The 14579-nt window shown below is 39.1% G+C and overlaps 2 protein-coding genes across 6 annotated transcripts in view; one reads left to right on the top strand and one right to left on the bottom strand.

Moving 5' to 3' along the window:
- The window catches only part of LOC133522611 (syntaxin-binding protein 5), a 458488-nt gene extending 456693 nt beyond the window's left edge, over positions 1-1795 (bottom strand). The window contains exon 1 of one of the 4 annotated variants that reach the window (XM_061857976.1): positions 996-1795. In XM_061857976.1, coding sequence (XP_061713960.1) covers positions 996-1118 — 123 coding nt within the window. In that variant the 5' untranslated portion in view covers positions 1119-1795. The remainder of the gene's footprint in view (positions 1-995) is intronic. The other 3 variants (XM_061857977.1, XM_061857978.1, XM_061857979.1) reach the window with 3 other exon arrangements.
- A 1131-nt stretch (positions 1796-2926) lies between these two features.
- LOC133522616 (oxygen-dependent coproporphyrinogen-III oxidase) lies at positions 2927-13791 on the top strand. 2 transcript variants are annotated; one of them, XM_061857985.1, is made up of 9 exons: positions 2927-3116; positions 5350-5578; positions 7025-7087; positions 9750-9907; positions 10599-10729; positions 11916-12042; positions 12300-12463; positions 12957-13126; positions 13567-13791. In XM_061857985.1, the coding sequence occupies exons 1-9, from the start codon at positions 3034-3036 to the stop codon at positions 13681-13683; spliced, it is 1242 nt and encodes a 413-aa protein (XP_061713969.1). In that variant the 5' UTR covers positions 2927-3033; the 3' UTR covers positions 13684-13791. The 2 variants fall into 2 exon arrangements, with proteins under 2 accessions (XP_061713969.1, XP_061713970.1); XM_061857986.1 differs by lacking the exon at positions 7025-7087 and having other exon boundaries at positions 2928-3116.
- Positions 13792-14579: the final 788 nt, after the last annotated feature.

Here is a 14579-nt window from a genome sequence, read left to right as displayed (position 1 = left end):
TAGGATGGAAGTCTTGCTAAATTTATCTTTTTCTTTCGAGGAAAATCATGGAAGATTTCTCCAAGTAACTTGTACTTCTGTTCGCAGAAGCTATCCCAAGTTGAACCAATTACGTTCAAGATCTAATTTAGAAAATGGGAACATGTAACTTCTAAAAGCCTTCCCCTGTCCGCAATTTCCAGGCCGATTAAAAAAGGAAAATTCAGTATAATTACAGCTTTAGCGACACATTAATGCCCCAGTTTAATTATAACGAAAGTAAAGTAGGTGCGTACTGGATGCCGTGACTTCGGAAAGAAAATTTTCTAAGTTGGAAGAAAGAAACGTGTGGTCATTCATCATTATGTCGCTAAAACCTTGAGCCAAACGAACCAATACCGCTGAACAAATATAGTGTGATTTCGTTCGTGTGTCTTGTAAATAAAGGAAATCGAGGAAAACTGTTTCGTGCGTTCGATCAACATGTGACATTTTCACAGCGTGAATGTTATTTTCTAGGGCGAAACAAAGGGCGCAGGCATTATTGAATGCAGCGCATATCTAATCTGTTATCAGTTCAATATGATCGTTATTCTGCCTGTAGGTACGCGATAAAACAAATATATCCACGAAACTATCGCCCCACAGAACCGCTGATGGGCTACAATTTGAAACCACATACAAGGTCGATCCGACTAAACAGATTATGTTTATATTACGCTAACAAAGATGGTCAAGGTTACAGTACGTAATCAAATAACGGTAATCACGTTCGCATGCTCGACGCGTTTGTGGTTGAGCGACCCGTCAGGCACACGGGGCTCCGCAGAGCGCTCGTCTCGCATCATTTCCTCAAGAAAACGTCAGTGTCGTCGCTCGCGAGGTTTTGTTTTGGTATCATGTGTCAACGTTCGATAGTTGACACAACAAGAGCGCCACGCGATCGCAGCTAAGCCGGTTATAAATACGGCGCTCGTAGTGCGTTATCGCGGGCACGATAACAAACACAGACTCACCTTTTTGATCTGGAAGTGGTCCGAGCGCAGAGTTTCCTGGATCTCCTGCTCGGTCCCGCGCGGCGCCGCCTGCACGCTGCTGCGGAACCCGTCCAGCACGCCCTTGAACGTAAACTTCTTCATCGCGAAAAGTGCCTCGACTGGCGCGGATCCTTTGTCCGAAGGCCGCTAGCGCGGGCCGCGGCTACATCACAGCCGTGCCTCCGCCGCGGACCGCGAGCCGGTTTTGGCGGAAGGTCGCTCGCTCCCGCGCTCCTCGCCGCGCTACTGCGCAGGGCCGCCCGGGCCGCCGCCGACGCCGACACGCGCCCGCCACGTCAAAGACCACGACGATCGACGAAAACTAGGCGAGGCACCGCCTCCGGAATGTACGGCAATGCGGCGCCGATGGCGGATCGATAACGCGCAGCACAGGCGCACTGCCTGACACGCCGTCACACGGACTGCCCGCGGAGGCGATCACACTGGCTGGAGAGAGCGCGGCGCGAACGATCGATGTCTCTGCCGCAAGCGGAAAAGAGATAAGCGCATATTGCGCATACAGGCCGTGTTGCGGAGGCGTAGGCGGCCTAACAGCTGATATTGATAACTAGTTCAAACTGTGGCCACTAGAGGCGCGCGCAACGCAAACAAAACGGAAGCCATTAATACACAGCCAATATAGTGTTCGGACCAACTCGATACTATTACTTAGTTTAGGGTTTGCAATCCGGATCCGAAATATATGAATTTATCCGCAGATTTTCTCATAGATTTCAGATCCGTCGTGTAAACCCTAATTGAGTTGGATAAACTTTACGCTTTTATGCTTTTTTATTATTATTTTTATTTGGGGCATCATCAGAAATACAAAAACTAATACAGAGCTTAGTGAACACAAATCATAGCCAATAACAGATCAGATGTCCACAAAAGTACAACTAACATGCAATAACTAAGTGGAAACAAGAGATTACAAAAAAATATGGGTCGTTTATCATGGTCGCATTCAGGTACGCACGATTTATCGTCATGACAGAGCAGGGGATCATAATATATATTATTGTATGGATTGACTTTTATAGGTCGTCGACGGTCGATAATATCGTGCATTATTTACTGTTACCACGACAGTATAAGGCGCCTGGTACACTGCATCCGATTCGAACGTCGCTCCGATGTTTGAGCGAGTTCTCAAATACTCGATGGCCCTCTCACTGAAGTTCGCGAGGTCTGCAATCCTTTGAATTTGGTAGAAGGGCATTCCAAGACAATGTATTCGATCGTCTGCTTAGGCTTACCAATGAGCCAATGGTAGGCACAGTTTCCAAAGCCTGTTCTAATGTGGCTTAACTAACTCCACATCCGGAGCGGTTTGTTGTTTGAATGTGAAAAGTTGTTCAGTCTTTAGTTGATGGGCATTCCACTCGGTCATCTATACGTACATGTCCCGCTCGTCAATATGCATCATTCCAAATTCCAAGAGCTGGTGCCATGGATTACGGGACGTGAGCCGTTTTTCTCCGAAATCGGAAAGGTCTTTATGGATAGGCAGCTCTGCAGATGACTGTACATGGATTATTGCGTCATGCGTAGACGAACTGTAGCCTCTGGCGATAATCTGAAGTCAATTTTTGTGCATAGTGAGGTAGGTGTACCTTTCGGTTCTTTCTGCTCGGGAGTGTATTGCCCTCCGTGCAATATTTATATAACTTTTTGTTTTTAGTTTAGATGGAGACCAGGTCTCAGTAACCGTAACGCTTTAGATAACTGATTGCACTATTAAATATTAACCAAAGATTGAGAAAAACATAATTATAAAAATAATCTTAATGAATTCAAGCTTTCACTACATAAAATGTTTCACTGCGACTGCAGAACGGATTGGGTCGTGCATTACTTGGCTTTGCATTAACCAAACTAAAAAAAAATTGACAGCTGTCAAAACCATATGTCTTAATTGTCACTATTCCTTGTCAGCCAGGCGCGATATTATGGCGATATCTTTCATCGTAGTACACCACCATAATCTGTGAATTTTATTCCAAATTACAGCAAAATGTCTTTCAAAATAGTAGCTAGAAGTCTTGGTACACTCAGTTATGTGGGGAGTTATAAAAAGTTCCGCGACCGACCGATCAAGTGAGTGATTCAATTCGTTGCATTCTTTATAATGTTTTGTAAACATTTTATCTTCATAGCTGTAAATAATTGTGAAATAGCTTCATTGTTCAGGTGACTACGTGATTTATGTATCATGGTGCCTCTATTCGAATAGATTTGCATAGTACTCGTTTAGATCACTTTGTAGTCGCTTGGGCGGTGTTGAAACCGGTTCGTCATTCTGACTTGAAAAGTATTTTAATTATCAGATAACAGCATGATATGCTGATAAGTTGGTAAAATTTCTTACAAAGACAAACAAATTGTTCACTCTTTAAACAATAATGTTTAAACTTTTTTTGTTTTAAAATGACCAGAAATCATCCTTGATCTTTTGATCATGGGAAAAGATGGTTTTGGCTCACTATATTACACCTTAGGATGGCGTATAGACAATTTAAGCATTATGGAAAGGAATGGAAAGATTCACACACGTCTGGTAAGCCTCCGTAGCTTAATTGGCAGAAGGAATTAGACCGGTGTTCCAATCGCAAGTTCACGTCTTGTTGAAGGTGTATCCTCCTTCAGTATAAAAATGTGTAGTTTCACTTGAAGATGATTCCGCTTGATTAAAAAAATAGTACAGTAATAGTGTAAGAGTTCCCTTAATACTTACTACCAAGATCAAATAATGTGTTAACACATTCACTGCCAGGAACCCACCTGGTGGGCGCTCGTGAACTTTGTTCAGATGCCGGACAACCTGCTGGGCGGGTTGTTTTGTACGCAGCTATAGACCACCGGTGCCGTTTTTTGTCTGGCAGTGAATGTGTTAAGGTAAAATGAGATGAGAGTGATTTGTGATTTCATTGTTTAGCACCTTAGGAAATAAAGTACCTTGTCTCATATGGGTGCGTAATGCTTAATATAATTATAAAAAAACTATCATAAATTTGTTATAATGCCATTTGATATAATATTATATGTTATAATGTAATTTTTATTATATGTTTCTTTTGTTATATTGCGATTTCATCTATACTGTCATTGATATAATGAATAGAATAGAATAGAATAATTTTTATTGGTAGACACAAATAAGCCACATTAAATTACATGATATAACAAAAACAAAGGAAGTATAAAGTGCCACGAAATGGCCTCATCTCAGCATGTTGCTGGTGGCTTCCAGCGCTGATCTTCCGATGAGACCATCAAGTGAGAAAAATCCTATTGTAATATAATTTTTAAGTAGTATACAGACATCTTATATAATGACTTTTGTTATATTATATTTTTGTATAACATAATATTTTATATAATTTTATCAAGTAAGTATAAATACATATTTTGTATAACAATTTTTTTTCATATTTAATTTAATGATAATGTAGTTTTACATCATTTTTATAACAAGTAGAATGCATGCCGTATAACTACGTACAGATTATCATCCCACCTAACCCAACCTAACCTATTCTTTCAAGGTTTTTGATTATGCGGGGGACGCAGTTCAAACCTAACCTAAACCACATATTTGCGAGGTTTGTTATTCTACGGGTCGAAGTTCTAAGCTAACCTAACCCTCCTTTTATTAGGTCGTTGGGTCCAAATTCATTTCGTTGTCTTGTTTCTGAATACTCTGTCACGCTTGCATCTAATAAATAAAAAAGTTGAGTCCTATTTGTATGTCTATCTAGATAAAGATTATATTTTACATGAAAATTTATAAAAACTATATTTGATCTCGTACAAAAAGCTGCATTCCGTCACCTTTTTTGGGGACAAAAACAAGACAATGAAAAGAATTTTGACCCAATTATTTGTTTGTGCGGAGTCGCAGTTCCAACCTAACCTAATCCATTTATGTCATACACTAATTATGCCTCACAAATAATTATGTGATGTCGCTTGTTAGACCAAAAAATATGCTTTAGAGTATGTAATAATTATTGCAAAGTATATTAGACAAAGTGTAAATATAAGGTATATTTACACTTTGTCTAATATGACCATTATACCAATAATAACACGATGTTTGCCGTTAATTAGGTATTACGGTAGCATGCCATATATTACGTTATTCAAAATAACGGTATATCAAACTATAATATATGAAAAGTAATTATAAAACATGTAGTGCACCCTTCCCGTATATATATGTCCCAGACAATTTGGACTGTAATTTACAATTTCAAGGTTATTAATTCAGTAGCAATAGCTGTATATATACAATACAACTCACATCAAAGACATTTCCATATATTTTCAGATCATACTGCGCAGCTATCCTCGGTGCTGGCTACATAGCATACACTCAACACAGAAACAATCAAACCCAATGTAAAGAACTCCTCCAACTCAAGAACTACATGGCGGAGCCTGTCACTCCAGTTGAGGAATTGGAGAAGAATGCTGACACCATGAAGGCACAGATGGAGATGCTCATCATGAGGATACAGGCGGAGTTCTGTAGGGCTTTGGAGGGGGAAGAAGATAAGGTCAGCAGTAGTATACTGGACAATAAAGCCTGTTAATAAGTTATTCTACCAGTTATAGTTGTTTAGCCAATGAGGTACAGGCAATCACTGCATAAAGTTTGCTCCATAGAAAATTTGATATATTCAGCTCAGCCACATAACATTTTTTTTTGTTCCGTGGACTTGGCACAATTCCAATTCACGTTTACTATTCCATTTAACACAAAGTACCTGAAAGTTATTGACTGACGGGAACGGCTCCTAAAATTTGTGCGATAAGGAAAAATACAGCTGAAGCACAAAACTCTGTGTAAATTTTAATGTCTAAAATCGAGGTTTCGTTCTCGAGATTTTTCTCCTCCAAAACTTAACCAATTGTAACTAAATTTTGGCAACGAAATGAAAAATAAATTATCTACATCTAACCGTTTTGATTGCGTTTTAGTTTTGTATGCCAGGCGTCTGTTTACGGCGGATTTGGCCGTTTTTAGTGTTTTTTTTTTAAAGTAACTTAGTTCTTATAAAAACAAGAATATAAAAAAAAGCAAAACGCACAGGCACAGGCAGAATCATCTAAGGCTTTGGCCTTGGCGCTGGATTTTGATCCAGAGCCGAAAATGACGAAAATGTTTGTATGGTAAAAAGATCACTATAGGTAGACCGTTTAAATGAGTCTTCGCCCGCGCGGTACAGAGGCGCGGGGGTAAGGCGACAAAGGGGATCGAGAGAGGAGCGGGCGGCAGGCGCGCCTAGTGTGATACTCAAGAGGTGAAATGCGCACTGGACAGGTTTTGAGATATGTGACGTTATAGCGGTTAATAGTTGGTGTTTTTTTAATGGGAAATAATATGACGTTAATTTTATTGAAAGTTTATAAAACAACAAACTTAATTAACTTTTGTACTTTTATTCAATGCAAATTATGATTATAATAATTTATAATAATATGTAAGTACGATACTGATGATGACGACTCGAAAGTGATTTATAAATTATAAATCAATCACTTATGTCCATATCAATATCACTTGACTTCTTCACTTTCGGAGTTATCGTCATCATCAGAATCGTCTTGCAGATTTATAATCAATTGTTGATACTCAATAGAATTCGGGTCCAATTTCTTCTTTCTAAAATATGTGTACACATTAAAAGCCATTTGCTTGGTTTGACTATTAAGTTTCTGTCCAAAGATAAGTCGAGGCATCTTGAGAATGTAATCTCATGTGTATATTTCACCAAGCGCCCGGAACTTATTAACACGAGTGACTGCTAACCGCGTGGCTAGCAAACTGAGCTACGGCAAAAATGCGCCTGCCGCCCGCATCTCTCTCGATCCCCTTTGTCGTCATACCCCCGCGCCCCTGTACCGCGCGGGCGAAGACTCATTTAAGCGGTCTACCTATAATGTTTCCTCTTAATTCTGATAATGAGTAGTGACAGTAAATAATGTTTATTCATCCGTAGGCATGGGTGGACGAAAAAGTTGAAGAATCAGATTTTGAGGAAGAATTATATGTTACATGGCCGGTACGATTTTAAACTAGTATTCCCTACTATATAATCATTTCATTTCTGCTTGCGGATCATACCAAAATCATAACAATATGATGATGATTAACATCATCTTTAATAAAATAAAATAAATTTTTTTGAAGTAAGTGTGTTAAAACTATACTTACAAGCATCAGTCTACGTAGAAGTCGTTAACCTGCCTGCCACTCCTTTCCCCCTTAGAACACCCCTATTAACTCTTCCCAACATTTCACCCCATAAGGGGATGATTTCAGGAATAAATAGTACATTATTGTCGAGGTTTGGAAGCAGCTACTTGCTGGCTGAGGATTCGTTTTAAACGGACGACCCTGGCGGTCCGTTTAATTTACTTAATCGAATCTGAATCCAGCAAGTAGCCTTCCAGCCAAGTCAAGAAATATAAATATAGAAATGTTATACAGAAACAACATTCTTACGTATATATTGTCACAGAAAAATGTAAAAACGATTGAATAAATTTGCTTTGCCGCCTTTTTTTTAATTAAAAAAGCAGTAGTCGGATTTTTCTGCGGAAAATACGCCAAACTATTTGAGACAGCTAAATAGTCGCGGTACCAACATTATGAGAATAAGTACTGATCATCTGTTTGGCTGTTTAATGGACCTATGCCTTCATTTAATATGGCCATTTCAACTTTTCAACAAATAACGGAATTTGTATGCAACATTGCAGTCGTAAAATAGAGACTGCGATTGTATTAAACTTTTTGATTGTCAAATCTATTCAACTGTTTTTGTGTAAATAAACTGTAAATGTTAGCTTGGTGTTTCTAAACATTGCTTCGTCACTTCTTAATAAATTAATATTTTACTTTTTATTTATGAATAAAATAATCACGCCTGCTGTACACACACACACAACGTACACTACTAAATATTGCAGACACACTTCACATCTTCTTCTTCCTCGCGTTGTCCCGGCATTTTGCCACGGCTCATGGGAGCCTGGGGTCCGCTTGACAACTAATCCCAAGATTTGGTGTAGGCACTAATTTTTACGAAAGCGACTGCTATCTGCCCTTCCAACCCAGAGGGTAAACTAGGCCTTGTTGGGATTAGTCCGGTTTCCTCACGATGTTTCCTTCACCGAAAAGCGGCTGGTAAATATCAAATGATATTTCGTACATAAGTTCCGAAAAACTCATTGGTACGAACCGGGGTTTGAACCCGCGACCTCCGGATTGCAAGTCGCACGCTCTTACCGCTAGGCCACCAGCGCTCCTGCAGACACACTTCACATGCATAACAAAAAACATGAAAAAAAAAGTTTTCAAAATGTGCCTCTTCCCAGCGCACACTTCACACTAAAACAAATAAATAAGTATTATGGGACAAATTTACCTATACCTGACGCGACGAATGATGACCCCTCTGACAGTTCCTCCAACTCGCTTTTGCAAAGAAGAAACTGGTTTTTACCGTAGTTTTATTACTTAATTGTTACATTTCTAAATAAAAAAAGGCCAGGTGCCATAATAACTTTTTTTTTTATACAGATTTCAAATTCCGTGTATTTGTAGTGTAGTGTGATATATCCTTGCCAAAGGAGGATGGGCAGATTTGTATGGACAGGACACTGGCCTATGAACCAATAAGAATAAGCGCCATACCATCGGAAAGGTTTTTTTTAATGGCGAGACTTGTCAAAAATCTGTTTAAAAGAAAATATGTCAAAAAAATGTAAGAAAACGAATAAAAAACTAAAATATCGTGACACAAAATCATTGACAATAACAAAACCTTCCTGATCTGCGATACAGGAACTTAGAATCGAAAAAAACTACATAGTCACGTTTCAACTCACTCCTTTTTACGATGATAACTTTTTTCACACAAAGATTTGGGAGTACCTGCCATGGTAAAAGTTTTACAACTTAGAATAACCTATCCGGTGACATACCGCTTGCCCTTATTGGTCAAATGGGCCAATTTGCCGTTGCCCACCCTCCTTATATAGTTCTAGGTCAACGGGAAGTACCCAATTAATTTTGCTTCCCTTGACATTGTCGACATTTACGTTTTTTGCGGCGTATAGTTTGAATTTCAACTCGACCTCCACGCGTTCTCGATATAAAGGGTATTGATAGACAGACAGACGGACGGACAGACAATACAGTGATCCTATAAGGGTTCTGTTTTTTTCCTTTTGAGGTACGGAACCCTGAAAATGTGTCAAAGTACCAAAAGAGTCTTTAAACTTTTGACATTATCCATTGACAGTTACTCCATACGACTGTCATAGGGATCATCATTCGCCGCGTCAAGTACCTATAGCCCCACAGTATGTTCAATAAGGCTTAGGAATATAGATAAATGCGTAAAAAAAAAAAACATCCAAACCTCAAAAAAAAAAACTGTGATGAACACACAAATAAATGTCCTTACCAGGATTTGAACCCAGGACCTCCCGCTTCGTAGGCCGGTCACTACCAAATAGACTAGGAGGTCGTTCAAGTAATCTTATTGACGCAACTCACACTAACACGGCAAAAGTACTGACTTTTGTTTTTAGGGTTCCGTAGCCAAATGGCAAAAAACGGAACCCTTATAGATTCGTCATGTCCGTCTGTCTGTTCGATTCTGTCACAGCCACTTTTTTGTCGTTGATTTATTTCTAACATATTATTAATTTCAGGAAGCAAAATTTAAAGTAGACCGATGGGAGCGGCCCGAAGGCGGTGGTGGCATTACCTGCGTTTTACAAGACGGACGCGTGTTCGAGAAGGCCGGTGTTAACATATCCGTTGTCTCTGGGAAACTGCCACCACAGGCTGTGCAACAGATGAGGAGCAGGTGTGAACCTTATATGCTAAAAAAATAGGATTAAAATTAAATGATCGGTAAAATAACCTGCGTTTTGCAAGACAGAGGCGTGTTTGAGAAGGCCGGTGTTAACATATCAGTCGTCTCTGGGACACTGCCAGCGGCTGTGCAACAGATGTGGAATAGGTTTGAACCTTATATGCTAGTAGATTAGGTTTAAAATTAAATGATCGGTAATAACCTGCATTTTGCACGGATGTCGGGACTGGATGAATCGGGCACAAGATTGACAGGAGTGGAAAAAGAGGGAAGAAGCCTACATCCAAGATTGGATCACCCAAAGGCCACCACTATGTTGATTATGATGAAGTTTATTGTCAGAAAAATCAATTTCATTGGTCGATAACTCTGTCAATGTAAAACGTACGAGGACTTCCCGCATAGATATAACGACTAGTGAAACTCATAAGTAGATAGTTTGGTCGATATACAGCATGGGGGTGACTCCCTGCAGGCGGTTAGGTGGTATAACGACTTGTGAAACTCATAATGGCATGTGTTTTGGAAATCTTCCGCACCCCGCATGCGGGCCCTATCGACCAATGAAACTGAGCCATGAGGGTCGCGACCACATGAAGTCGTTACTGTGTGCACCAAAGTGGCTCCAAAACGACGAGACAGCTATAAAAGCTTACTTTATTATTTTTCTTTTTGTATCCAGGGGTAAAAATCTGGAAAACTCCGAGCTGCCATTCTTCGCCGCGGGAGTGAGCGCAGTCATTCACCCCAGGAACCCCATGGTGCCTACCATACACTTCAACTACAGATACTTTGAGGTCGAGGACAAGAATGGTACATTTAATATGAATATTTGTGGGAATAGTTCAGTTACCATGACAGACAGAGAGCTGCTCAAATTTTACAGCTACAATGTATGCCCCTCTGCGGCGTCTGCCTCTCCCTAGGCCTCCGGCGATATCAATTTGCCTCCCCCCCTAGTTCACTGGCTGGCTACATCCTTGTCAGTTACCTAAGCATTGTGTATGTAGAAGAGATCGCTTTTTAGTACATTGTTTTACTTCACTTTTATGATTTTGTACAAATTTTTTTTATTTGTCTTTTTTGTGTCTGCCTATGAAGCCGATGGTCCTTGGTTTGAATCCCAGTAAGGGAATTTATTCCTGATATACACCGTGTTTTTTTTTTTATTTGCGTTAATTTCAAGGGTGCATTCCTTAGCTTAAATTAAGTAACTTTCTCAAAGACACCGATATTCTAATTAACTCCATTTCGGAGATAATCTATATTTTATTTTTATCTTATAAAGCTCTTACGAGTGTGTACACTTACCTTAGGGCCCGTTCACATATTGATTAGTATTTAGTACGGGTTAATTCATTTGCTACTAAACGTAAGTACTATCTCGGACCATCGATGTTCGAAATGACATTGACATGTCACAGTTTTCAATTGTTTGATTGAGATAAATGTAATGCCCGTGCAACAACAACGCTATATGCAACATTTAATTACTTTTTATAACCAAAAAAAAATGTTTTAAAAAAATTAAAAAAAATTTTTTTTTTGGAAAATTAACTATGTCATGTAGTTTCCTTAAACGTACTTACCAATACCCCGAAGTTAACGGAAATCAATAAAAACACGGTGTATTACGGACTGATATACACGGATATTTGTTCCTGAGTCATGGGTGATTTCTATATATTTAAGTATTTATATGTATTATATTTATTGTTGTCTGAGTACCCACAACAAGCCTTCTTGAGCTTGCCGTGGGGCTTAGTCAATTTGTGTATGAATATTTGTGACGTAAGTTCTTGATTCACTTATTAAAACTATGACGAATGTGTCTGCTTTTTTTTAATTTTTATTTATTCATATTCTTTAAACAGACCAAATTAACTCTCCGGAAACTGTAAAAAGGTCCTCCCATGGTATTTAAATACTACCTAATATATTTAATTTCAACTTTCATATTTAACCCGTTGAAATATGTACCTATAATATATTTGCACAGGAGTACAATGGTGGTTCGGCGGCGGCACGGATCTTACACCATATTACCTGAACGAGCAGGACGCAAGACACTTCCATCTCACTCTAAAGCAAGCCTGCGATGAGCACGACTCCTCCTATTACGCTAAGTAAGTTATCCTAACTTTGTTACACAGTAAAAAATATTTTTCATCACACTTGCTCGAAAAATATCTTATTTCATGCAGGTGTGCTGAAGGACAAAAGCCTATTTTGATTGTGAAAAAAAGCTATAACTCCCTAACATTTCAACATCCCTACTATGCGGGACAGAATCTAGAAACGATAACATCAAGATAAGGCACGACAAGATCTAAAATCGCTAAAATAAAATATAATGTCTAATTAAAATTACCTTCGTTTTTAGATTCAAGAAATGGTGCGACGACTACTTTAACATCCCTCACCGAGGCGAGCGGCGCGGCGTCGGTGGCATCTTTTTCGACGACGTGGATTATCCAGACCAGCAGCGCGCCTTCGCCTTCGTGACTTCTTGCGCTGAGGCGGTCATACCCAGCTACATGCCTTTAGGTAACCCCATAGACAATGATACAGATATTTTCTTAGACGACGTAGATTATCCCGACCAGAAGCGCGGCTTCGCCTTCGTGACTTCTTGCGCTGAGGCGGTCATACCCAGCTACATGCCTATAGGTAACCCCGTAGACAATGATACAGACATTTTCTTAGACGACGTTGATTATACCGACCAGAAGCGCGCCTTCGCCATCGTGACCTCTTGCGCTGAGGCGGTCATACCCAGCTATATGCCTATAGGTAACCACGTAGATAATGTGTAGGCATTTTCTTAGACGACATGGATTATTCCGATCAGAGGCGCGCCTTCGCCTTCGTGACCTCTTGCGCTGAGGCGGTCATATTAACTTGTAATTTGTATTTATGGTTTGGCAAAACTAATTTGTTAGTAGAAAAAGGCACAACATTCCAAATTTCTATAAAAGATCAATTCTTCATGCCAACTATTTTCCAAACAAAAACGCCATTTTTTTATTTATTGTTACAGTCCAGAAACACAAAGATGATGCCTACGGTTACTACGAGCGACAATGGCAGCTACTCCGTCGCGGGCGTTACGTAGAGTTTAACCTGATCTACGACCGAGGCACAAAGTTCGGCCTCTACACGCCGAATGCGAGATACGAGTCCATACTTATGTCGCTGCCGCTCAATGCGGTAAGTACCTATATTTACAATAATTGTACGTTACGTAGATTTCAACCTGATCTACGATCGAGGCACAAAGTTCGGCCTCTACACGCCGAATGATAGATACGAGTCCATACTTAGATATATCACTACCGCGGTAAGTTACTTGTGTATGACAACTGTTAATATACCTATTAAGTACCATTCAACTTGAATTATAACAGAGTCATATAATTCGGCCTCTACACGCCGAACGCGCAAAAAAATGCACGATATTCGAATGTCATTATTAAGATAAATGATTATGAAGATGTGATTCTGATATCAGTTAACGGTCGAATTGGCCTGTGCCACTCACTGCAGAAAGTTTATATATATGTTATGTGTTTAAACTTCTACTCTATCGTAGTAGGTACCTAATAGGTATCTCAAACTAGTCTCCCTAAACACATATCTTTTTTTCACAGAAATGGGAATACATGCACGAGCCGGCACCTGGATCCCCAGAAGCTAAACTCTTGAAAGTCCTGAAAGAACCCGTTGATTGGGTCTCAAAAGCTACATCTTCGAGAAGTGCTGCCTAAAATTTAGATCAGTTTTACCCGGGTTGCACAAAATGGAGGAAATCGTTGGTATTTTATAAGGAATATACATTTTATGCCAATAAATGGTGATTTACGAAGTTTATTTTATGTTTGTGTTTCATTCATGCGAGTCGAATCACCTTTCATAATCATAAACGCACGGAAAGCGAGTTATTGTTTTTTTTTTCGTGACTAACCTGTTTTGTTTCCCACCTCATGGGCATAATGTTGCTGTACAGAAAATAAAATAAAAGGTTGTTATGACAACACTATATAGTGATGGGCGAAGTTCTATGGTTTAAACTATCGATCTTCGATTGTATAAATTTAAAGAAAAACAGATTTGGAAAGTTGTTATGGTTTCAAGTTACCTTGTTATCACTACTGTCACAATTGAAAACTATTATATAAATTGTAATACTTGTCTAAACTACTAATTGTATACTCTATCTAAACTATCACAACTTTTTAAAGCTTGTCAGTATAGTTAAATATTTGGATTAAAAAAAATTAAAATTTCATATCTAAAATTGAGATTCTATACAAGTCATGTAATATACTAAGAACGAATGATTACGTTTACTTTGATAGACTTAGGAAAATAGGTAATCTGAAAGAAGACAGTCCAGAGTTAGACCAAGCTAGAGTCATACCAAGATAACTCTGCAGTGATTTTTATAGCATAGACGTGCAAGTGTTACTCTAAACATCAAATCTCTATGAAATTATGGCTTTTAAATAACACTTGCACGTCTGTGATATAAAAATCACTGCAGAGTTATCTTCGTCTGACTCTAAATTGGCAGCGATTCTGATAGTACTAGACTGCGCAAGTGTTATTTAAACGTCATAATAAGTTTGACATTTAAAATAATACTGACTGATATAGATATTTT

This window comes from Cydia pomonella, chromosome 11, assembly GCF_033807575.1.
Source record: "Cydia pomonella isolate Wapato2018A chromosome 11, ilCydPomo1, whole genome shotgun sequence".
Taxonomy (NCBI): domain Eukaryota; kingdom Metazoa; phylum Arthropoda; class Insecta; order Lepidoptera; family Tortricidae; genus Cydia; species Cydia pomonella.
Note: the sequence above shows the minus strand (reverse complement) of the source record. Positions and strands in the feature narration are given on the sequence as shown.

Bases quoted from the DNA above. Each gene is read 5' to 3' on its own strand.
- LOC133522616 (XM_061857985.1), top strand. From the start codon at position 3,034: ATGTCTTTCAAAATAGTAGCTAGAAGTCTTGGTACACTCAGTTATGTG. The intron at 9,908-10,598 runs GTGTGAACCTTA...TTTTGTATCCAG, and splicing joins GTGCAACAGATGAGGAGCAG to GGGTAAAAATCTGGAAAACT. The intron at 12,464-12,956 runs GTAACCCCATAG...TTATTGTTACAG, and splicing joins ACCCAGCTACATGCCTTTAG to TCCAGAAACACAAAGATGAT.